Source organism: Rhinolophus ferrumequinum, chromosome 25 (genome assembly GCF_004115265.2).
Source record: "Rhinolophus ferrumequinum isolate MPI-CBG mRhiFer1 chromosome 25, mRhiFer1_v1.p, whole genome shotgun sequence".
NCBI lineage: Eukaryota > Metazoa > Chordata > Mammalia > Chiroptera > Rhinolophidae > Rhinolophus > Rhinolophus ferrumequinum.
Window position 1 is genome coordinate 4,550,367 of NC_046308.1, and position 23,044 is coordinate 4,573,410.

Here is a 23,044-nt window from a genome sequence, read left to right on the forward strand (position 1 = left end):
CACTCCCCGTATTAGGTTCCCCCTTGATTTAATTTAAGCCCAAGATTTTAATTTTTGGAGCTTAGATCTCTTTTTGCAACATTTCCAGCGTAGTGAAACCTTGATTTCAAACTGTGAAAATTAGGGTCATATCTTTTTATTTTACTAATTTGAAAGGGGCTTATTTTCATTTGGTAACTTCTTTCTTAACATTTTTTCTTGTCTGCCAATTCTTAAACATGAATATAACTACACAGATAAGGTACTCTTGGCAGCTGTCTCCTTGAGTCACAGGAAATCAGTCTGGCGAGGAATGTTCTCGTCCTGCTTCATTTGTTCATCACGAAGTCTTTTCTTACCTCAAAACTTGGCTCTTTCTTTGAGTGGGGGCACTATCAAGACTTATTCTTTGGAAGTATTCTTAGGCTGCTAACTAACTTAGTTTCAAATTATCCCCTTAATATTGATTGGGGATATGAAAACATTTTCATTCTGAGGGAGACTCCTAATAATAGGTTTTGATAGTCTAAAGTTTTTTCATCGTTGACATTATTATTTAAATAATTTTGTTTTGTATCTTTAAGTCTAATACTAGTAATGAGATGAAGCCACTACCGTCACTGAAGGATATTTATCATAAAAAACAAAGGGAAAACAAGCAGTTACCTGAGAGGAATCTCACTTCTGCTTCCAACCCAAATCACCCACCTGAGGTAAAGTTGTCAGCACTCTGCTGAGTGACGATGAGAGCTGCTTCATGACTGTGACTTATCTTACGCTCTATTCCCTTAGGAGATCTAAAGCCTGCTCGCTTAAAAACCAGCACTGACTGCTGAGGGAGAAACCTCACTGTTGTCTGTCTTATTTCTAGGTACTGACTCTCGATCCAACGTTACACATGAAGCCAAATCAGCAGACACCAGGGATTCAGCCACAGGGCTTTCTGAGTGCCCTTGATGACAGAATAGCCTTTTCACCAGACTCTGTGCTAGAACCTAGTATGTCCAGTCACTCTGACATAGACTCGTTTTCACAAGCAAGTAACATCGCTTCTCAGTTATCTGGATTCCCCAAATGTCCTTCAAATACAAAAACGTCCCCAGTGAACTCGTGGAAAATTCATGCATTCCAAAATGACAGTAGGACCAGTTCCACGTTTCCCTCAGCGTATACTGTTACTAGTAATGACATCTCAGTCAACACTATAGATGAAGAAAGCACTGTCATGGTAACTCCAGCCTCGGTCAGTCAGTCCCAGCTTCCAGGTACAGCCAACAGTGCCCCAGAATGCATTTCATTGACTTCCCTGGAAGATCCTGTGATATTGTCTAAGTATGTATTTCAGTGAATGGCTCATAATGTTAATAGATTTTCTGTGGTGTCTGCTTAGATGATGAAAATGGTTTTTATTGAACTGTAGTAATATGTAAAATCTTAAGTGAAAAAAAGAGATACAGCCTTTTTAAAATAGACCATCTAAATATTAAATATTGCAAGTCTTTTTTTTTCTTCACTTTAGTAGTAGTCAGCTTGTGTATTGATCTATTTATATTTTCTGTGAGGAAAAAGGCCGTATAGTTTTGCTTATGAGAATAATTGTGTTCTTGGTTTGTTGTATGGAATAGAAAGTGAAGAGATGCTTTCCTAATACATTTTTTTACTCTCCCAACAGGATTAGGCAGAACCTGAAGGAGAAGCATGCTCGACACGTTGCGGACCTCCGAGCTTATTATGAATCAGAAATAAATAGTGTGAAACAGAAACTGGAGGCAAAAGAAGTTTCTGCAATCGAAGATTGGAAGAAAACCAATCAAATTCTTGTAGACAGGTAAAATTTATAATTTATAGTTTTCTTTATATACATATAATTTAACTGTTAGTGTTTCTCCACCTCAGATATATTATTTTCCCCAAAGTATCATATTTTGTAATGATAAAACACTTTGAAAGTGTGTGCTTCAGATTTGAAAATTTTAACGCAGAAACATGTTTGCCTAAGTAATTATTTTTACAGATTTGAAGCTACATTTTACAAGACTGATAACCCACAGGAGGACAGTTGTTTCGTATGGGCAAAATTCTGAAAGAGTTTACACTTTGTATATGTAAAGGAATGTCACTCATGAGAGAATTAGTACAACATGTGGATCCCCTAAATAAGTATGTGACTAGTGTCCTGGGGCAGGTCTCAACCTTTTTTTATACCCCCAGACACTCATGAACCTGTGGAAGCAATTACCCCGTTTAAAAAACAAACAAACTTAGAAACATAGGGGAGAGCGGCCCTGTGTCAGGGATAGCGTTACACTTATTTTAGACAGAATCATTCATTATACAAAATTTGACGCTTTATCTAGTACTAATAACAGCGTGCTTGCAACATCCTTTACAATTAAATGGGACTCAGATTGAAAACTGCTCAGGTCTAGACGACAGCAAAGAATTTTTCTCTAGGGCAAAAAAATACAGACTCCCTTAGAAAAGGCTTAGGAGGAACCTGAAATTTTCTGGTCCAGTTAGCAGTTTGACTAGCAGAATTCTGGTAAAACTGGCCTCTATACTAGTTTGCGTTTGCTGTGGTCGTTAATATGCTCATTCCTGAGTGTCTGCATCTTCCATTTTGCTGTTGGGGGTAGGATGGGGGTGCAGTGGTGGAGAGAAGTAATTTGAAAAGAGCCAGAAAAAAAAATGCCAGCTTTAGGTTTTCTAGGACAAAACGGAAAGAGAAGATAGCAGGCTAGGGGAAGTTGGTTCTTTTTTTTTTTTTTTTTAAGAAGGCAAAGAAGACCACAGGTACTTCTGGTTGGAAAACAGAAGTGTGAAAGAAGACCAGCAGTAGAAAAGACAGGGTGCCAAAGAAAGTACCTAGTAAATGAAAGCTGCTTAAAATATCTTTATGACTGGAAGCTAGCTGCTTGAGCACAGAGCACAGAGAGAGACTGCAAGCGGAACAAATTGGAAGTCAGGGTTATAACAGTAACAGTGGGAACACAGGGTTCTGTAGTACATGTGACAGTAGCATGGAAACAATAGGGATACATTGTTTTCTCCTGCTATCCCGGGAAGGGTTAGGGCTGGCTTACAGTGTAAAACGGGGTGTTACAGAGAACAGCAGAAACAAAAGGCGAAGTGGCAATCATTTAGTAGAACTGGAGAAATGATTCACCTAAGACAAAAACCAACATTGTGTTTTCAGCATACAAGCAGATTTTTTTCAAACTTAAAATTGCAAATTGGAGAATCCCACTACTACTGCAAATGGGGCCATTAACACTTATAAATTATAGACCAGCTGTGATATCAGATTGTTATGTCACACCGTTACAACTCAGGGGATGAGATCTCTGGCATAGCAGAAAAATACAGTTAATAAAACTACACTTACCTAGTGGTATTTCTTTCCAGAACAGTTTTTATCAATGTTTCAACCCCTGGCAACCATCATTCTGCTTTCTGTTTCTATGAATTTGATGTCTCTGGGTACCTTGTATAAGTGGAATCACGCAGTATTTATCCTTTTATGACTGGCTTATTTCACTTAGCGTAATGCCCTCCAAGTTCATCCATGTGATGGCTGGTGTCAGGATTTCCTTCCTTTTTAAGACTGAATAGTATTCCATTATGTATACACACGTACTGCATTTTGTTTACCCGTCATCCCTTACACAGTTTAGTGCTTCCACTTCTTGGCTAACTGTGAATAATGCTGCTATGAACATGGGTGTGCAGGAATTTGTTCATCTCTTGCTTTGTTCACTTAATATTTCTTAGGGATCTTTTCATGTTGTTATTCTGGATACTATAATATCAGGTTCTTTGGGGTGTATTTTACCAAAAAGCCATCCTGAGTCACCTGACGGAGAACTGGTGTTATGTGATATATTGGAGAATCGGTTAGGTTTATATAATACTGATAAAATGCTGAAGGATTTTATCTTCTAATTGTTTCGTTTCAATTTGTGCTTTTTAGGTGTAGCCAATTAGGTAGTGCTCTGGACGAAGCTACTAGTCGTGTAAGAACACTTGAAAATAAGAATAACTTACTAGAAATAGAAGTGGTAAGTATTCTGTTTTCTGTTGTTGTTCTAGTGGCTTAATGTTAAACTTAAGCCTTTTTATTAACTGTACTTTAGAGACAAATAGTTTTATAAAACCATTGCTTATGTGTTTTTGTCTTCTCCTTTAGCATGTGCTATTGTTAAGTAAATTTATAGTTTGAGTGCCACTGGCTTTATATGATATTATAAACTTCTGCCCTTTAAAAATTTAATTTTTTATTGGGATATAATTTGTATATCGTAAAACTCACTCTTTTAAAGTGTACAGTTCTGTGGTTTTTAGTATATTCACAAACGTGTGCAGCTATCATCACAGTTAATTTTAGAACATTTTTCTCAGTCAAAAAGAAACCCAGAGCCCCTTAGCCATGACCCCCGCACGCTTCCTTCTCCCTTGGCAACTACTACTCTACTTCGTTTTAATGGATTTGCCTATTCTGGACATTTTATGTAAATGGAATCATACAATATGTGACTTTTTGGGTCCGGCTTCTTTCACTTAGCATGATGTTTTCAAGGTTCATCCACATTGTGGCATGTATCAGAGCTTCATTCCTTTTTATGGATGAATAATATCCCATTGCATGGACAGGCCACATTTTATTTATCGATTCATCAGGTGATAGATGTTTGTGTGGTTTTCACTTTTTGGCTGTTATGAATGATTGGGCTATGAATATTTGTATACAAGATTTTATGTGGACATGTTTTCCATTTTCTTAGCTATATAACAAGAAATGAATAAACTTTTAAATACATAACTTTTTCATGTCTTACCAAGTTTTATTTTATACATAACCTTATTAAACAGTGTTTTGGTGGAAAGTGTCAGTTATGTTCTATACACTGTGTCTTTAGCTTTGGTGTTTTTTTAGTTATCTTTGTCTCTTTGTCTCTTCCTAAACTGTAACTTAATGAAGTCAGGGACTTGTCTTTAATGTTTATCTTATATTTATAGCCACCCTAGCATCTGGTTGGTACTCGTGGATATGTAAAAAGTGATTGTTGAATGAATGTTCATGCATCACATACATTTTGAACTTTTAATTTTCTTAGTAAGTGAAAGAGTAGGTTAAGAAGTGCTTTTTTTGTCCATGAATATTAATGTGGGGCAACAAATTCCAGCTATACTTTCAGAATCATTTCCCTAATTGCCACGGTTGTTTTTCCTCATTAGAGTGATCTAAGGTGAGTCCTAGAACCGTAATGCCTCAGACAATGGTTTTCTGTCTACACCTTATGATAATCTCATGGAGCTAATTATTCTAGTAGAGTAATCCTTTCTATTAGTCTCCATTCCAAGATATAACAAAATATTAATTAAATGTGTTGATTGCCATTTGTGTGTTTTGTTTTATTACTTTGCTTTTGTATTTTAACACCCACAATTTATTAGCTGCTGTTGAAACATCTATTTTTCTTAATAAAAGCACTTCGTCGTCCTTGTCTTTGTTTTATAGAGTGATTTCAGAGAACGCCTCAGTGCAGCCAGCAGTGCCTCCAAAATTTTGCAGGAACGAATCGAGGAAATGCGAACAAGTAATAAAGAAAAAGACAATACCATCATTCGACTAAAATCTAGACTGCAGGATTTAGAAGAAGCTTTTGAGAATGCTTACAAACTCTCAGATGATAAAGAAGCTAGACTAAAACAAGAAAACAAAATGTTTCAAGATGTAAGTGACAAAGAATGGTGACTTAATGACATGGTTGGCTAAAAGTAATTTTAGATATTGTACTTTTTACAAGCTCTTATGACTTTTTCCACGTTTATTTTTGTTTTACATAACTTTGCTGTAGCTGCAAGTTTATCTACCGTTTGGATGGAGTCATTTGGGTCTTATCTTGAAGCAGGAAGTCAGAGCCTGTCAATTTGTGGTGTCACTCCCACGCCTTTCTGTCTCTAGCAGGTCAACTTTTGAGCTATCTTAAACCAACATCTTTGTGACTGGCAGGGCAAAATGAACCAGATTTAGAACGGGTTTGATTGAATTTGTAATTTTTTCCTAAGTTTGTCTTAATATCCTTTGTTACGGTGCATCAAAAATCTAAAAGTATTTTGGCTGGTGAAAGTTTCTTCCTGCTAGCTTTAGGTTTGATTCTTGTTGCTTTGGTTTTTTAAAATGTATTTTCATGAAGGCAATACACGTAAATGGTTGAAATAGTCAAATCTCCAATGAAAAACAAGTCTTTCCATCTCTCCTTACCTTCGAGTTCCCTACCCTAGAGGCTGTTACTTTCAGCTCTGTTAGGTGTTTCTTCTAGCACTTTTCTTCATGTTTCTAAATAAGAAACTTGTATGGCTCTTTCTTTTCCTGTCAATTCAATTCAGACATTGTAGTGACTTCCTTCTGTTGCAAGGTCAGTTTAGCTTTCTTACACCATTATTCCAAATACAGATACTCTCCCTCTCCTCCCAATGTGGTTAACATATTAAATTGATTTGAAGAAGCTTATTCTTTTACATTTTAACGACTCTGAAATTGGAATGCATCTTTATACCATAGTGTCATATTTTATTTGGCAACAGCATTTTTTTTCTCTTTCAGTGGTAAATAAAATAGTGGTATGATTTCCAGTCAGTGGTGTCTTAGATTTGAAATATGATATATTGTCACTTAAGTTAGATCGATATTCAATATTTCTTATGTCTATGTAAATATTGTTCAGAGCTAAGCTGCAGTGGGCAATGATTACCTTTCCTTTCTCTTACAACTTGTATTTTCCCCAGAAGTAATAATTGCCTTGTTTTTTATGTGCTTAGTTTTCCATATGCGTAGCACTTGCTCCCCCAAATACCCTTCTTTCAGTCTAAACTGGTTGCTCCCAAAGTCTGATCCACAGATGTTCTTGAACTTGCCTTCACCCTTGTCCTGGGAATGGGCTTTGCTTCTTTCCTTCATTGGATCTGTTATATTGTGTAGCTCCTGTGTCTTCTTTCTTGGTTTAACTCTTTGTTTTGTTCATATACATCTTCTGAAAAAAAGAATGCATGGAGATAAATTTTGGGACCTTCCATGTCTGAAAACTTTTATATTTTCCAGTCACACTTTTCCAAAAAATACCTTTGTTTTTAGAACATTTTAGATTTACAGAAAAATTAAGAAGACAGAGTGTTCCCACATACCCTGTTATTAATATCTTACATTCGTATGGTACATTTGCCACAATTAATGAACCAATACTGATACATTATTCTTAAGTAAACTCCATACTGCATTCAGATTTCCTTTCTTTTTACTGAGTGTCCTTTTCTCTGGCTGAGTGTTCTCAGCAACACTGCCATGAACGTCCCTGTAGTGGTCTCCTTATGCCAATGTGTGCCAGCACTCCCATGACCGCGGCTGCAAAACAGTGACCCCTGAACTGGGTGTGTTCCGCTCATGGGCTCAGTGGTTGGGGGCTCGGACTGGGCAGGCAGGGCCAGCTCGTCTCAGCTGTGCGGCATCTGGGCCCTCTGGCAGCTGTGCGGCATCTGGGGCTGGCTGTACACGATGCCGCCCCCTGAGACTGCAGTGTGCTCTGTTCCGTCTTCTTTACTCTCCACGTGGCCGGCTAGTTGGGGCTTCCTGGCAGCACGATGGCTGAGTACCAAGGACAAGCATCCTTAGCCTCTGGCCTGGTATGACCTAGCCTTGGAAATCCTACAGTGTCACTACTACTTGTTAAACAGTCCCCAAGTCCTGCCCGGGATCAAAGGAAGAGGAAATAGATGCCACCTCTTGATGGGGTACATAGCAAGGTTCTGAACAGAGATATTGCTGTGGCCATTTTGGGGAAATACAGTCTGTCCCAAGATTACATATACCTGTGAGTGCAGTGGCTGGGACATAGGAAATGAGTGTTGTCATCTTAATTCAATGTTGTTAAATTGCTTTTAGAAATGGACGCACCAGTTACTTTCCCACCAGGAATGTATGAGAATTTTTATTTTTTTCGATTTTTTTCCATTGCTCGGTACTGTGAACCCTCTTTGTCATGTGATTGATGTTAAATGGTTATTTATAGAGCAGTTCTCTCTGCTTGTGGCTTGCTTTTCACTCTGTGGTATTTTTCATGGGGTACAAGTTTTGTGTTGTTGTTTTTTAATTTATTGTCTTAACCATTTTTTTCATGGCATTTTGTTTGTTTGTTTGTTTATATTTAAGGAAGGCGTAGCTAGTGGCCCATGCGGGGATTGAACCGACAACCTTGGTGTTATTAGCACTACGCTCTAACCAACTGAGCTAACCGGCCACCCCCCAAGTTTTGTATTTTAATGTCCAAAATACAGTCTTTTCATTTATGGTTTGGGCCTCTTTTATGTCTTCTTTACAAAAATTATTTTCTACCAGAAGATGGGAAAATGATTTTCACAAATATTCCCAAATAAAATTATAAAGCTGTGCTTTATCTATTTAGGCGTTTAATTCACCCCAAATTACCTCTTATCTATGGCTTGAGACAGGAATTGAACTTGTTTTTCAAATCATTAACCAATTGTCACAGCACCATTTTAAAATAGATTATCCTATACCTACTGACTTTTAATGCCACTTCTATTGTGTTTCTTTCTTGTATGAGTCTGTTTGGGGCTCTCTAGTCTGTTCCATTGGTTTATTTTTTGTCCCTGAGTTGAGACCACAACATCTTAATTACTAGTGTTTTACAACAAGTTTTGATTTTTTTTTGGGGGGGGTAGTGTTTTCTTCCCTTTATTTTCTCATTGTTTTAAAAGTTTTTTTGCCTATTCTTGAGCCTGTTTTAGTTGATATAAATATTACTGTCAGCTTAACACATTTCTTCAAAAACTGCTGTTGATTGGAATTCTCCTGAATTTATGGATGGACTTGGAGATAAGTAAGACGTATAATACTGAGTCTTCCCTTCCATGACCATGAACATCGTTTATATCTATTTAAATCTTTAAAAAAGTCTCCACCAAAGTATCACACTTTTCTTAATTAAGTCCTTTTACATCCTATGTTAGAGGTTTTTCCCCTTAGGTACTATATTCTGCTTATCTGTATATTTCTAAATAATGGGCTTACATTGTTATTTCGTGATTTTTTTTAACATTATCCATAATTATTGTGGATGAAGATTTAGGTCCTTCACATGTCATTTGCTAAGTTTAGAATGCTGAGTGTATATTTTCTTTTTATCAGAATTTTTAAGACCTTGTTTCACTGTTTTATGTCGTGAATGAGAGACCTGAGGATTGATCTCTTCCTTTCTCCCCCTCCCCCCGTCCCATGGCTTTTTCCCCTCCTTTTCCATCATCATTTTTTTTTTTAATATTTGTTTTGTGTTTTTTTAAATTTTTATTGGGGAACAGTGTGTTTCCCCAGGGCCCATCAGCTCCAAGTCGTTGTCTTTCAATCTTAGTTGTGGAGGGCGCAGCTCAGCTCCAAGTCCAGTCGCCGTTTTCAATCTTAGTTGCAGGAGGCACAGCACACCATCCCATGTGGGAATTGAAACAGCAACCCTGTTGTTGAGATCTCGGCTCTAAGCAATTGAGCCATCTGGCCGCCCCTTCCATCATCTATTTTATTTTAAAAGCTCTGTGTGCCTAGAGGGGACTGGCTTCCTGGTAGTCCTCACAGACAATCGGGGAGTGACACCAACCATTTGGTTCAGGGACCTCCAGATGAATATGTAGAAGTCTCTTTTTCTGAGGTTGATCGGTTTCCCAAAGAAGAACCTCCAGCCCCTTCTCTGGGACCCGTCAGCCAGGCTCTGGGGGCCCTGAGGGAGAGGGGCATCAAGTTGAAGACTTTTCCTTAGTCAATTTCTCTTTTTATCCCTTTGCCTCCCCTTCTCTGCTATACTTGGGTTTCCAAAGTTGCATTTTTCTCCCATTCATGTGTCCTGTGTCCTGTTGCCTGGCTGGGCAGTCTACTGCTGTATGGGGATGGCTCCCGACCTTTGACCACTCTCCTTAAGGACTTGCAGCCAGTACCCTGTGGTCAGCCCTGAACTTGCACCCTGTCCACCACTGAACCCGAGATTCAGATCTGAGGGCTCAGCCTCTTTGTCATTAGCATCCCTTACTCAGGCCCTGAGCGCACAGCCTCCCTTGCCTTGCTGCTTGCTACGTCATCATTGAAATCTTTCACGTGTTACTGTTACCTCTTTTGTTCTCTTTTCAATGGCTTCATTGTTAATTTGGTGGGATCTCAGGATAAAAAGAAAATTCTGTGATGAATCTGTCTTCTTTAACTAGAAATCTCACATGTATTTTAAAATACATTACCTAATTATACTTTTGGGATTGTACCTTTACTCTGTGGCGCTAACTTAGCAAGAAGTAGTATGTAACAATTCAAAAGAGAACAATGCAAATAAATTTTAATCTTTTAAAATACCGCTTAAAGGGTATTAACTGATATTACTTTTGTTTTATTTTTTATTTTGAAATAAAGTCAAACTTACAGAAAACTTGGAAGAGCTGTCATATTCCCTTTACCTAGGATCAGCAATTGCTAACATTTTACCACATTTGCTTTATCATCCCCACCATACATATGTGTTCACAGAGGCATTTTGTTTTCTTGAACGACTGGAGAGTAAGTTGTAGGCATCATGCCCCTTTATCCCTAATTTTCGGTAGGTATCTCGTTCTCATACATAGCCACGGAACAGTTACCAGAATACAGAAATCCATATTCGAATTGCTCCTTTACGGCACTTTTCCCCCAGTTCGGGGTGCAACCCAGGATCATGCCTTATCTTCACTTCTCTTACCTCTTTAGTTGTCTTTAATCTGAAACAATGTGTTAACTTTTCTCTGTTGTGACATTGGCATTTTTGAAGAGTATGGGCAGTTATTTATAGAATACCCTTCAGTTGATATTATAATGTTTAATTTTGTGGTGCCCTTCTTTGTTTTCCCTTGCAGCTCTTAGGAGAGTATGAGTCCCTTGGAAAAGAACACGAAAGAGTGAAGGTAATAATTGTTTGGCATTCATGTTCTGAACTTCCTGTGGGGGCAGAGGATTAGATGGGGAGCTCTGACCCTTCCCTTCCCCCGAGGACTCCCCCACCCCGTTCCAATCTAGCTATTTGTACTAGACCACTCACTTATCCTCTGTGTCAATATTCTTATTTTCAAATATCTGCCATTTAGCTCACAAGTTTGTTGGATTTGTTAATTTAACAAGTATTTATTGAATAGCTATTGCCTTTGAGATGCGTTGAGATGAAATTTGTAGAAGAGTATAAGGTACCACACAGATGCCAATAATTATTTAATGCTCTGTAAATACAAAGTATTGTTTCTCAAAGCATTGGCTTTGTGTGGGGTTGGGCTTACTGATGATGTTTGAATTCTTCATTGAAGCTCTGCCTGGAAGCTGCCTGTTGGGGACTCAGTGAACCCCACGGTGATGCAGTGAGCGGGCCCGAGTACTTCCGCTGCATGAAATGCAGGGCTGTGATTATTGAAGCGTAGTGACAAGGCCAGCAGCCAAGAGTGCCGGGGCTCAAGCCAGTCATTACATCTGAAATCGCATCCTCGGAAGGATTTGTTTTGCCATTTACTGAGGTTTTAGTCAAGTTTGTGGTTCAAATACGTTCATGTTAACACTGGATTATTTCAAGTCAAGCAAAGCATAATGGGCTCTATCTGAACACACAGCTACTGTGTGAGCCAGTGTTTTGCGCTCTTTCTTTTCCTTGAATTCTGTCTATTGCCTCAGTGGTTGTTGCCATACTTGCTGAGGATCCACCCAATTTTCTTTGTAGCTCTCTGGTGTAGCCTTAGATTAGGTTTGTATTATGCAGTTTTAAATAAAAGGACTACACTTGAATATTTATCTTCTGTTCTCTGAATTTTTCCTTTATTTTCATAGGATACGTTAAATACAACCGAGAACAAATTGCTTGATGCACAAACTCAGATTTCTGATTTGAAAAGGTAAACTGTTTTGTCTCACTGCTAAGCGGATTCCTCTAATTGTTCTTTCAGCACTTAAGTAAGTGTCTGTGTTGAAAGTGATGAAAAGAAATTTTGTCTTTTTCAAAGCCCTTTGAGATTAGGCTTTCTCCTGATTTTCCCCTTACATAGAAATACTTTTGATTTTAGCCAAAGAAAATTTTTAAATGATTCAAATATATTGGTGGTTGTGCCTGAGAGGTTGCATTTCCCTAAACATCATGTGTTTTCTAAGCATAGGGAAAATCTAAATGATGCTAAATTATTGAAAAGAATTTTAAGCCACAGTCTAGTTCACTGAATTATTTTTATGCTCCAGAAAGAAAACAGCATTCACACCAATTTTGTGGTCATGTGCTTTGCTGAAGACCTGGTTTGGGGACTATACTAATGGTCTGATTTGCTTAATTAGGTAGGAACAGTCATAACTGGTCCCTGTGGCACAATGGTCAGATATTTCTGATTGGCTTTAGAGCATGTTTTTGCATTTGGAGATAAGTAATGTCCCTTATTTGGAGATTTCACTGCACCCTTCAGGACTTCCCTTGTTGGGCGGGGGACAGGAAGGCTGTCCAGCTTTCTCATCTGCTCAGGTCTTGGCTGCGATATATATGTTCAGTTCTAGTGATGGCTTCCTTACCAGGTCAGTAAAAAGCGCCAGCGCTGTTAGACCTGTTCCTTCTCAAACCTTCCTGCAACAGGGTAGGTAAGGATTTGCATTTAAAAGACAAGCTAAGACATGTGCAAAGTTTAAAAGAGCAGAAAGAATGCCAAGATATACTCAAAACAATTGGCCAGAGTACTTATTTTCTGTTGGTAAAGTGGAAAATAGGCTTTTATTCTGAACATGGCACAAATTTGATGAGCAACCTGTAGGTTGAGTTGTTGGGGACAATTTAGCCTTTGCATCTTTTGAAAAATTAGGAAGTTCTTTTTAATAGCTCTGTTATTGGAAGTTAAGCCTGCTTCCTCTTTTGTGAAAGTGTTACCTATGTGTGTTTCATATTCATGAATATGCATTTCAGCATTAAACAGGTAGAATTGCAGTTTATTTGAATACTTGAATTTATTTTATTTTTAATTCATATGTTGTAGATTTTGATCTGTAGTCAAATTTATAATTTTTTTACTTGGTAGATTAAGTCCATTCATTGTTTCCTTGCCTTCAGTTGTGGGATATGAAGTGCTTCTCTGTGGAGCTTAATATATTTGCCTTTTTATTTATTCTCCCTGAGAATAAATGTTCAGCATTATAAAGTTAACGATGGCATTTTACTGTGAAAAGGTTTATGGACGTGCAGCTCATTTGTCACCCCTTTTCTAGAAATGTCTGTTAAATAACTAATTTGTAGTTGAGCTATATTTTACATTTGTTGAAATGTACTTGAATTTATCTTATTGCTTGTGAATCAGAACAATTTCAAAACTTGAAGCTCAGGTGAAGCAAGTAGAGCATGAAAATATGTTACGTCTTCGTCATAATTCTAGAGCTCCTGTGAGACCATCACGTGCCAAGTAAGTTACTGCGTTTAATCTCTAAAGCTAAAAATAGATGCACCCTTTTACTGAACTCAGAAGCTTATCTGTGTAAATCAAAAGAAAGGGTTAAATGTCATTATAGAATTTAGATGTGTGAAAACATCTAATTTTTAGATGGCGTGAAAGCTGTTACACAGAGAGAGGTATGTGCCAAAAGGAGGAAATGCTAGATTGGCAGTAAGCAGACTTGGAATGTTTTTATTGTTTGGACTCTGCCCAGCTGTGTGACCTTAGGCAAATCACTTCATTGAGCTCGGTTATGTTATCTGTAAGAACAAGGACATTGGGCTAGAACATCTTAGAAGGTTTTTTAACCCTAAAATTCCAGAAATGTTATTCCCATGTTCATAGAAAGACCTAGGAAAATGGATCGTCATTAGGTTGTATGGACTTTTTGGTCCTTTTATAGTTTTTCAAAATTAGCTTTGCTATAATCTCAGCATTATCTTGATGAAGGATTTACAGAATAGGTTTTTTTTTTCATGTTAGAATTGGTTTTTATTATGATTTTGGTGTAAAAAAGGTATTAATGAGTAGATAATAACTTCATGATGATGTTTATTACAAAAAGATTGTTAAGTTGTAAATTTTAACCTAAGTTGTAATTGTTAAATGAGAAACGTTTTCTAGATCTTAAGTAATCTTAGTAGAACATAGTGAATTATTTAAAGAAAAAAATGATGTGAAGAACTGAATTTGAATGTTGAGGGAGAACAGAAGGGAGCTAGGCTCGTGTCAGGGAAGGCCTTTCTGTGGAGGTGACTTCGAAGCAGAGAGGTGAGCGTGTGTAGAGTTATTTGAGTGGGAAGTGTGCAGGGAAGAGGGCTGCCAAGGCAGAGAAATTGGCCCATGTGAGTCCTGAGGTAGGAAAGAGCTGAGCATGTTTGAAAACCCACAGGAGGCCAGTGTGGCCTGAGCATTCCCAGGCAGGTACAGCAGCCCCAGAGGAAACCACAGGCCCCGTCACGCGTGGCTTTCCCAGCCTTGGGCAGGAAAAAGCCCAAGACTCTGAGTCTGTTGGGAAGTCTTTGAAGGGCTTTCTAGAGTAAAATTGTGTCATCTGATTTCTATTTATTTAACGTACCTGCCATGAGAAGACGAAAAGAGTGGAAGCAGAGAGTCCAGTCAGGCTATTGGCAGCGCTAGGAGATAGGGTGTTAGCTGGCCAGTGGCCATAGAAATGGATAGAAAAGAAGAATTTGAGAGAGATTCTGGAGGTAGAATCCACAGAACACAGTTATGAATTGAATGGCGAGGTGTCACATAAGTCCTTCGTTTCTGTCTTGAACAACTAAGGGCGCCATGTTTTAAACTAAGGAGTAAAGATCGGAATTTCCATCGTGGATACTTTACTTTGAGGTTCATGTGAGTTCTATGTGGAAAGCAAGCAGGCGATTATAAATTTGCATTTGGAGCTCAGCAATAAGGTCTGAGGCTATTACAACTTTTGGAGTTGTCTTTCTGGATAGTACTTAAAGCTATAGGATGGATGGATGTGTTGAGTGAGAAGTGGGTCCAGGACAAAAACCTGAAGAATGAAGAACCCCAGTGTTTTGTTGTGGGCGAAGGAACCTCAGAAGGAGCTGCCAGAAAACTAAAGGGGAGGCTGGAGCAGTCCCGGGTGAGAGAGCAAGTGAGGTGGAGACAGACCGGGGGCCTGTCGGGTTTGCAAGCTGGAGATTATTGGGCCTGGAGAACAGTGTAGATAGACTGACAGGAGAGGAGCCAGTTGGGAGCATATTGAAGAGTGAATGAGAAAACCTCAGTGTCTAAAAGCTACAATGTCAATGCATTGTGAAACATTTCTGCATAATATTACGGATAGTGTGACAGTGCCTAAACTAGACCAGGGGTTGGCAGACTGTCGCCCCCAGGCCACATCTAGCCTACCACCTGTTTCTGTAAGGCCCATGAGCAAAGAATGGTTTTGAAATGTTTGAAAAAAATCAAAGAATAATATTTCATGACACGTGAAAATTATATGAAACTTAGATTTCAGTGTCCGTAAAGAAAGTTGTATTGGAAAGCACCAGGCTTACTCATTTGTATATTGTCTGTAGCTACAAGGCAAAGTGGGGTAGTTGCGGCAGAGACTATCTGCCTCAGAAAACCTAAAATATTTACTATCTGGCTTTTTACAGAAGAAATTTGCCTACCCCTGAACTAGACTATAAGCGTGGTTTAATTTTCAGAACAATATGGAACAACAACAAAAACTAGTTGCAGAAGAAATAGAATACTATTGACACTGACTTTAGCATGTAAAACAGCCCTACATGTCTTACGGGTTCATACAGATGTAGTAAAGGTATAAAAAATACACGTGGGAATGCAGAACTTAAATTTAATATAAATGGTAGCTTTTGGGGACAATGAGATTGGAAAGGTACACAGGGAACCTCGGTTGAATCTGTAGTGTTCCCCTTTTAAAAATCTAAAGGATGTGTAACAAAGAGCCAAGATTGTCTGAAGCAGGATGGCTGGTACCTGAGTATTATGTGTGTCTGTGCCTGCCTGAAACAGTTGATGTCTTTAAAGTGAAGAGGAGCTCGTGACGGATTAATATCCAGAATATACAGAACTACAAATCAGGAAGAAAAAGACAACTTCCTCAATAAAATGTGATAAAAGAGTATGAACAAGCAGTTCACAGAAAAAGAAACCCAAACGGCTAATAAAAATGAAAAGGTGGTCACTAGTAATCAGAAAAATGCAAATTAAAACAATAAGGGGAGACCACTCACACATCGGACAAGCCCGACTTCAGATGTAGTCACTGTCATTCGGCAGAGATGTGAAGGATTAGGGACTCCCCAGTGAGGTTGGACTGAAATTTGGTCCGGCTGGTCTGGAGAGTGATCTGGCGGTATCGAGTGAGACCGAAGAAGGCAAAGCCCAAATTCCATGCTCCATTCCTAGATATTTTCCTGAGAGAAACTCTTACACAAGTGAATTGCAGTGTTGTTGAAAGGTGGTGTGTTAGAAGCTAAGCCTCCACCAACAGGATGAAGGATAAATAACTTGGGATCCTTCATACTGTGCAAAAACGGTTAAGGTGCCAGGGCTGTGTGTATGAACGTGGATGACTCTCAAACATGATGTTGAGTGGAAAAAGCATTAAAAAGGATGCATACATTATGCCCATTATGTCATTAAAAATACAAACCGATATATACATACAGTTTTATGTCTTACAATGAAAAACAAATAGGGTAACAGGTTAGCATTTGTTAAAACCGAGAATGGGTGAGTGCTTGTTGTAGTATTTTTTGTAATTTTCTAAGAATGTTTGAAATGTCTCTTAATCTAAACACTGGGAAAAAGGAGTGACTGGGGGTTGAAATGAAAATAGATAAAAGAGACAACTCTTAAAAAGTTTGGTTGTGAAAGGGAGCAGAGAGAGGAAGATGGGAGTCGTCTCATGGTTTCTGTTTTCTCTCTGAGGTGTGATGCGAGGTTATCTCCTGATAGTCCAGGCTGGGGTGAGAGGATTGAGGAGAGTGTCGTTGATTACAGAGAGAGACGTTGCCAGCAGTGTTGGGTGTCCCCTTGAGATGGTGATAGTGATTCTGTAATGACATCCCAATCTGCACGGTTGGGTGAGGTTTTTTTTAGCCCAGCTGCAGGAGTAGGCCTTTGCAACCCTCCAGCTTCGGGTTTCCCTGCCAGTGGGTGTGATGGAAGGGGAGCTGGGAAGGGCACCGAGGCGATGAGTAATTAGTACCAGGAGTGTGCATTCCAAGGCAGGAGAGAGGAACTAGTAAAGCAAGGAGGGGTCGGTACAGAGAAAATGGGAGGCCGAGGACCCGAGGCCCAGTGCTCAGTGTGCAGTGGTGTCACGCCTGAGCACGGGCGCCGGAAGAGTCTTTGGAGCACCAGTTCCCTAAGGGGGGTGCATTCTCTGCTGGTGACAAAGTCCAGCGAGTATCCTCTGAGGGACCGAATGAGGAGGAAGAGTCAAGTCACTGGAGAGAGGTCCGGGACAGCTCAGACCTGTGGACACCGAGGGCAGGAGTCGGTGTGGAGAAGATGAGACATGTTCTCAAGCCCAGCCAGTGACCAGTGAACGTGCGATGGTGTGAGCAAGGTTCTCCTAAGAATGGGGGGAACTGCACCATTCAGTACAGACATGCCAACAACCACACGTGGTTATTGAAATGTAAATTAAGTAAAAAACAGATAACATTTAAAAATTGGTTCTTCAGTCTCACTAGCCACATTTCACACAGAAGTGTGTGACTAGCTGCTACGGACTGGGCCGTGCAGATAGAGGACACTTCTGTTTGGGTAGAAAATTCTCTCGCAGTGCTGGTCTGGGAGGACCAGGAGGGCACTCTCGCTTCAGCTCATGCCCTGAGCTGCAGGAGGGGGTATGAAGGGTATGGAGGGTGGCAGGGGCTAGTGGGGTGTTCAGAGTGTGTGCATGTAACAAACGTGAAACAACAATTCAGTTCAATCTTAAAACTGAATATATGTAGATATATGTAGATTTCATATATCTAAAATAAGATTGTTATATGTGTTTTTTTAAATCACTGTGCAAATGTATAAATAATATTTCAAAGCAGGTCATTTTCAATATGCTCTCAGTTTAGATTGAAGCACAAACCTTTTAACACCTTAGAACATTGCTCGTTCTCATAGCACACTAGCAACCTCAGATGTCAGCAGGCGGAAGTGGTTGATACCAGGAGCGGAGTATTCTATCTTTACCGGCCAGCCTTTGGACATCCAGGATAGGAAAATGGATAACCAGCTGGAGGAAACCTGTATTCCTGGGTAAGATAACTGTCAGAGATCATACGTGGGAACTGTTCTTAGAGATTTCATTTGCCTTTAAATGTTCAGGAAGAGATAAAGAGCCATCTCCAGTTTCTTTAATGTCATAATTTTAAGGACCTAATTTTTTTTTTTTTTTAAAGATTTTATTGGGGTAGGGGAACAGGATTTTATTGGGGGAACAGTGTGTACTTCCATGACTTTTTTTCCAAGTCAAGTTGTCCTTTCAATCTTAGTTGTGGAGGGTGCAGCTCAGCTCCAGGTCCAGTTGCTGTTGCTAGTTGCAGGGGGCACAGCCCACCATCCCTTGGGGGAGTCGAACCGGCAACCTTGTGGTTGAGAGGACACGCTCCAAACAACTGAGCAGCTCAGCTAAAGGTGCCGTGTTCAATCTTAGTTGCAGGGGTCAGAGCCCACCATCCCTTGCGGGACTCGAGGAGTTGAACTGGCAACCTTGTGGTTGAGGGCCCACTGGCCCATGTGGGAATCGAACCAGCAGCCTTCAGAGTTAGGAGCACGGAGCTCTAACCGCCCGAGCCACCGGGCCGGCCCTAAGGATCTAATTTTTATTTGACTTTGAAAGACTAACGCTTTTAGGATATTTTGCTTTTGTGGGCTATGCAGAGCCTCCTCACTTGTGTTCCTGGCACAGTGGTGTGCCACGCTCGAACTTGTGGTGAGGACAGGATGTTAATCCTCTCATCCTCCACACACTCCAGGGTGCCATATAAATACAGCATTTCTGTATGTGCTGGTATGTGAAAAGGACTGGTCTATTATACGCAGGTTCAGTTTTATTTAACTTGTTTGCATTGGAAAGCATACATGTTCATTGTGGAGTATCATTGTCAACTCGCCTGTTACTCCCCCAAAAAACCCAGTGAACTGTGCATCTTAGTTCCGGCTGCTCTAACAAATGACCGTAGACTGGGCGGCTTGAACAACACACATTTATTTCCTATGGTTCTGGAGGCTGTAAGTCCAAGATCAGGGAGCCAGCTCCGTCGGGTTCTGGTGAGGCCCTTTCCTTGGTGCACACCTGCAGAGAGATCTTGGATCTCTTCCTCCTCTTATTAGGGCTCTTATCCCATCATGGGGTTCCACCCTCTTGATCTCCTCTAAACCTAATCACCTCCCACAGGCCACACCTCCAAATACTATATCACATTGAGGACTACAGAGGGAGACACAAAACTTCAGTCCATAGTACCATGTATCTTACAATTATTATTTAAGGTACCATTCTCCTCCGGAAAAGGATTCTTCACCTGGAAGTTCACCAGCAAACTTACTGATAAAAAAACAGAGAGAGACTTCAGACACACCAATCATGAGAGCTTTAAAAGAACTTGATGAAGAAAAAATATTTAAAAATTGGGGCACACAGACAGAGAAAGAGGACACTTCAAATAGTACGTATTTTATTCCTTACTTGATACATAGATATTGATTATGGATATAGAGATAGCTTCCCCTTGCCCCTAGTTATATGACTTTCTTTAAAATGAAATTCCTCAAGTAATGCAATTAAAAGTTTATTTTACTGCTGCTTCAGCCCCATTTCATAGATCATCAAATCCCCTAGCTAATAATTTAATCACAGTCTTGGCATAACATGTACCTTGTATACAAAGCAAAGTACGTGTTATGTTCTGATTATTAAAGATTTATGTGGCATTCCTAAGGATATTTGTAAAACTTCTATCAGTTTGTCACATCAAAAAGGGATGACAGACATTTGGGATTCATAAAGTAAATGTACCATTTCCTACTCTCGGCTGTCTTGGTTCCTGAGCACCCAGCAGTAGGATAACAAGTACCTGTCATACTATTTTTTCACAGCTCTGGGTACTTGCATGTCCTCCTGGTACTCCGCACTCTCGTGCTCACTTGCTCGGCCTGCTAATCACGTCATTAACACCTTTGGCGTTGCATCCAAAGCAGTATCTCCTAGTAAATAAATTAGTGACCTGATTTCCAAAAATAAACTCTCTTGAAAAATCACCTTGAATGCCAGTTTTGAACAGAGAACCAGAATGAATGTATTATAAACTCCCACAGTTTTCTTCATCAAGCATTTTTTATCCTTATAATGTGGTACATTTGCAAATAACCGTGATAACCTAGCTAGTGAGAAGAACCGCTTGCTTGGTGTAACCATCTGTTAATAAAGGCAGATAACTGAAGCAAGTTTGTCTTGCTTGACTTTTCTTTACATTTGTCTTTTATAGAATTGGTGAATCCTCAGCAAACTGAAACATCTGTCAATGCAAGTCGGTCCCCAGAGAAATGTGCTCAACAAAGACAAAAGAGATTGAATGCTGCTTCACAGCGATCGTCCTCTCTGCCACCTTCAAATCGTAAATCAAGTACTCCAAGTAAGAGTCAGATGTTGTGTCCCTGGGCTCAGAGGAGTGACCTTGGAACCTTACATACCGACATGTTCCATCTCTTTTATACTCTCCCTGGCGCCTACAGAGTGCTCTGAGCACAGATCCCTAAATTCGCTGGGATTTTTTTGTGTGTCCAGCAAATTTTTGCAACTAAAACCACTTTGCAGTTTTCGAGATAGTGGACAGCAACTCTCTAATTAAACATTAGTTCAAACAAATTAAGCTAGCCTGCAAAAAGATGCTTCTTTTCGTCGATTTACCTAAGGTGATTGCCATTAGTCACCTTGTCCTTTAGCCAGTTACGGTTTTAAAGTGTAAACATTGTATTCCTGTATCCTCAACTTCCATTTTCATAACAGCTAAGGAGATTCCTATATGACTGTTACAGGAGTGTTTACTGGTACACTGGCATTTCCATCTTATTTCCTGTCAACTTCTAAAATCCTGAAAAACCAGTTCTGAGTGAGAGTGCTGAAATTACAGTTTGATGTACCAAAATGTTGACATTGGTTCCCTCTAGACGTTAGGTTATGAATTTTTATTTTTATTTTTTATACTCTTATTTATCTTTCAAAAAGTTTTACAATGAAATTGTATTTCTTTTAAAGTTAGAAAAAAGTACTGAAAAGAAAGTATATGTTCTGCCAATATAACACATATTATATAGAAGAAAAAGAATATTTCCTCTTCGTTTTCTTCTATAGCAAAAAGAGAGATTATGTTAACACCAGTGACTGTGGCTTATAGTCCCAAGAGATCCCCTAAAGAAAATTTGTCCCCAGGATTTAGTCATCTACTTAGCAAAAATGAAAGCAGTCCGATTCGGTAAGTTCTCTAAAATTGTAGAATAAAATATATATATTATTGATTTTTTTTTTAAATGTCAACTTATGCCTCTAGCTATCACTAAGTTTTCAGTTGTCAATGGGAACTCTCTGGATTTAAATTATTTAAATGAATGTCATACTAAAAATTAAAAAAATACAATAAGACACGAAAACAGTTTTTAACTGTAAACTGGCTACTACTAAAGTTAAATGCAGTGCTCGCTTCGGCAGCACATATACTAAAGTTAAATGCAATCTCAGAGCTTCTTCCAGCCTTTGTATATAGAACAATAATGCTCTGTTTTCCTGAAAAGGTTTATGATACAGGGACATTTTTGAGCCCTTTGTCTAAGAAAGTGGGCTGTCCTGCCTGGTATGGCCCTGGCACTGAACGTAAGTTCACCTGTGCCCCTAAGAAAACGGTCCTCTCTGAAGTGTGGCCAGCAGTGTGTGCTGTAGCGGGCAGGCCATTGCTGGTGACCCAGCCCCATTAGCCTTGGGGATGAATTACTTAAGCATTTGAACCTCAGTTTCCTCTTCTGTAAAGCGGGGACAGTAATGCCTGCCCTGCTTATTTCATAAGGTTGTTAGAACGAGCAGTTGAGATACTGTATGGGTAAATGCTTTAAGTCTAGTGTGTAGCTAAAGTTAAATTTCAGTTTGAGAAAAGTATATGACCAGCTTTCTTTCTAAAAAATAATGTAAGTGTGTGAGTTAACTGGATGCCAGCTCATGTTTCTAGCAGCACTAGGGAAAATCAGTTAACATTTTTTTCTCACGAGTAACTTGCTTCATTCATAGATTTGATATCCTTTTGGATGATTTAGATACTGTTCCTGTGTCTCCATTACCACGTACCAATCCCAGGAAACAGCTCCAGTTTCTTCCTCTAGATGACCTGGAAGGTACCTTTTCCTAAAACATTATTAGTTACGGTTTTGTCATTCATTGTGAGTTTCTGGTATCTTTTCAAGGTTCTAAATATTATAATATCCTGCATGTAAATGTTTTCCTGCCCCAGGGCCTCTACAAATGAGCACTTGCGATACTCACATTGTGTGTCACTGATATTATCCTCATCCAAAGGGTAGGAAACTGAGGTACAGGAATGGTTAATTAGCAAGGCCATACGGTTCCGTTTTTGTCTTTACTTTGATATTCTCTATAAATTTTATACAATTTAGGCTTTGAGTAAATTTTTTCCTTTTGCTCATTTGTATTTTAAGTTTGGAATAAAGTTATAAGGTAATGCATGAGAAATCACTTAGGTAGGCCCCTAAAATGTTAACTCTTTATGTTGGTTTTAATGTGTTTAAACTTTTATTTTTTTGCTTTAAGTTTACTTAAAGTTCATTTACATTTACAGAAAGTTTGCATACGCTCGTTTCAGAAAGTTGTGAAGGTAGTTAAAAGGAGGGCAAAGCTTTAGAATTCTGTGGAGAAAAAGCACTGAGTAAACATTTCTGATTGTTGTATTTCTTTTCATTACATTTTTTGGCCCATGTAGCAGCTATTTCCCGAAGGTGAAGTTGGGTAACATATTTAGTATGCATA

General features: G+C 39.2%; 1 protein-coding gene across 10 annotated transcripts in view; it reads left to right on the forward strand.

Moving 5' to 3' along the window:
* MPHOSPH9 (M-phase phosphoprotein 9) overlaps positions 1-23,044 on the forward strand; it is a 49,003-nt gene that overhangs the window by 19,294 nt on the left and 6,665 nt on the right. For 6 of the 10 annotated variants that reach the window (XM_033097861.1, XM_033097863.1, XM_033097864.1 and 3 more), the window contains exons 9-21: positions 564-692; positions 851-1,311; positions 1,652-1,807; positions 3,950-4,037; positions 5,498-5,713; positions 10,918-10,965; positions 11,870-11,934; positions 13,366-13,467; positions 18,136-18,270; positions 19,507-19,682; positions 20,502-20,648; positions 21,368-21,488; positions 22,292-22,395. In XM_033097861.1, the coding sequence (XP_032953752.1) occupies positions 564-692; positions 851-1,311; positions 1,652-1,807; positions 3,950-4,037; positions 5,498-5,713; positions 10,918-10,965; positions 11,870-11,934; positions 13,366-13,467; positions 18,136-18,270; positions 19,507-19,682; positions 20,502-20,648; positions 21,368-21,488; positions 22,292-22,395 (1,948 nt within the window). Of the gene's footprint in view, positions 1-563; positions 693-850; positions 1,312-1,651; positions 1,808-3,949; positions 4,038-5,497; positions 5,714-10,917; positions 10,966-11,869; positions 11,935-13,365; positions 13,468-18,135; positions 18,271-19,506; positions 19,683-20,501; positions 20,649-21,367; positions 21,489-22,291; positions 22,396-23,044 lie in introns of those variants that run through there. The other 4 variants (XM_033097870.1, XM_033097867.1, XM_033097866.1 and 1 more) reach the window with 4 other exon arrangements.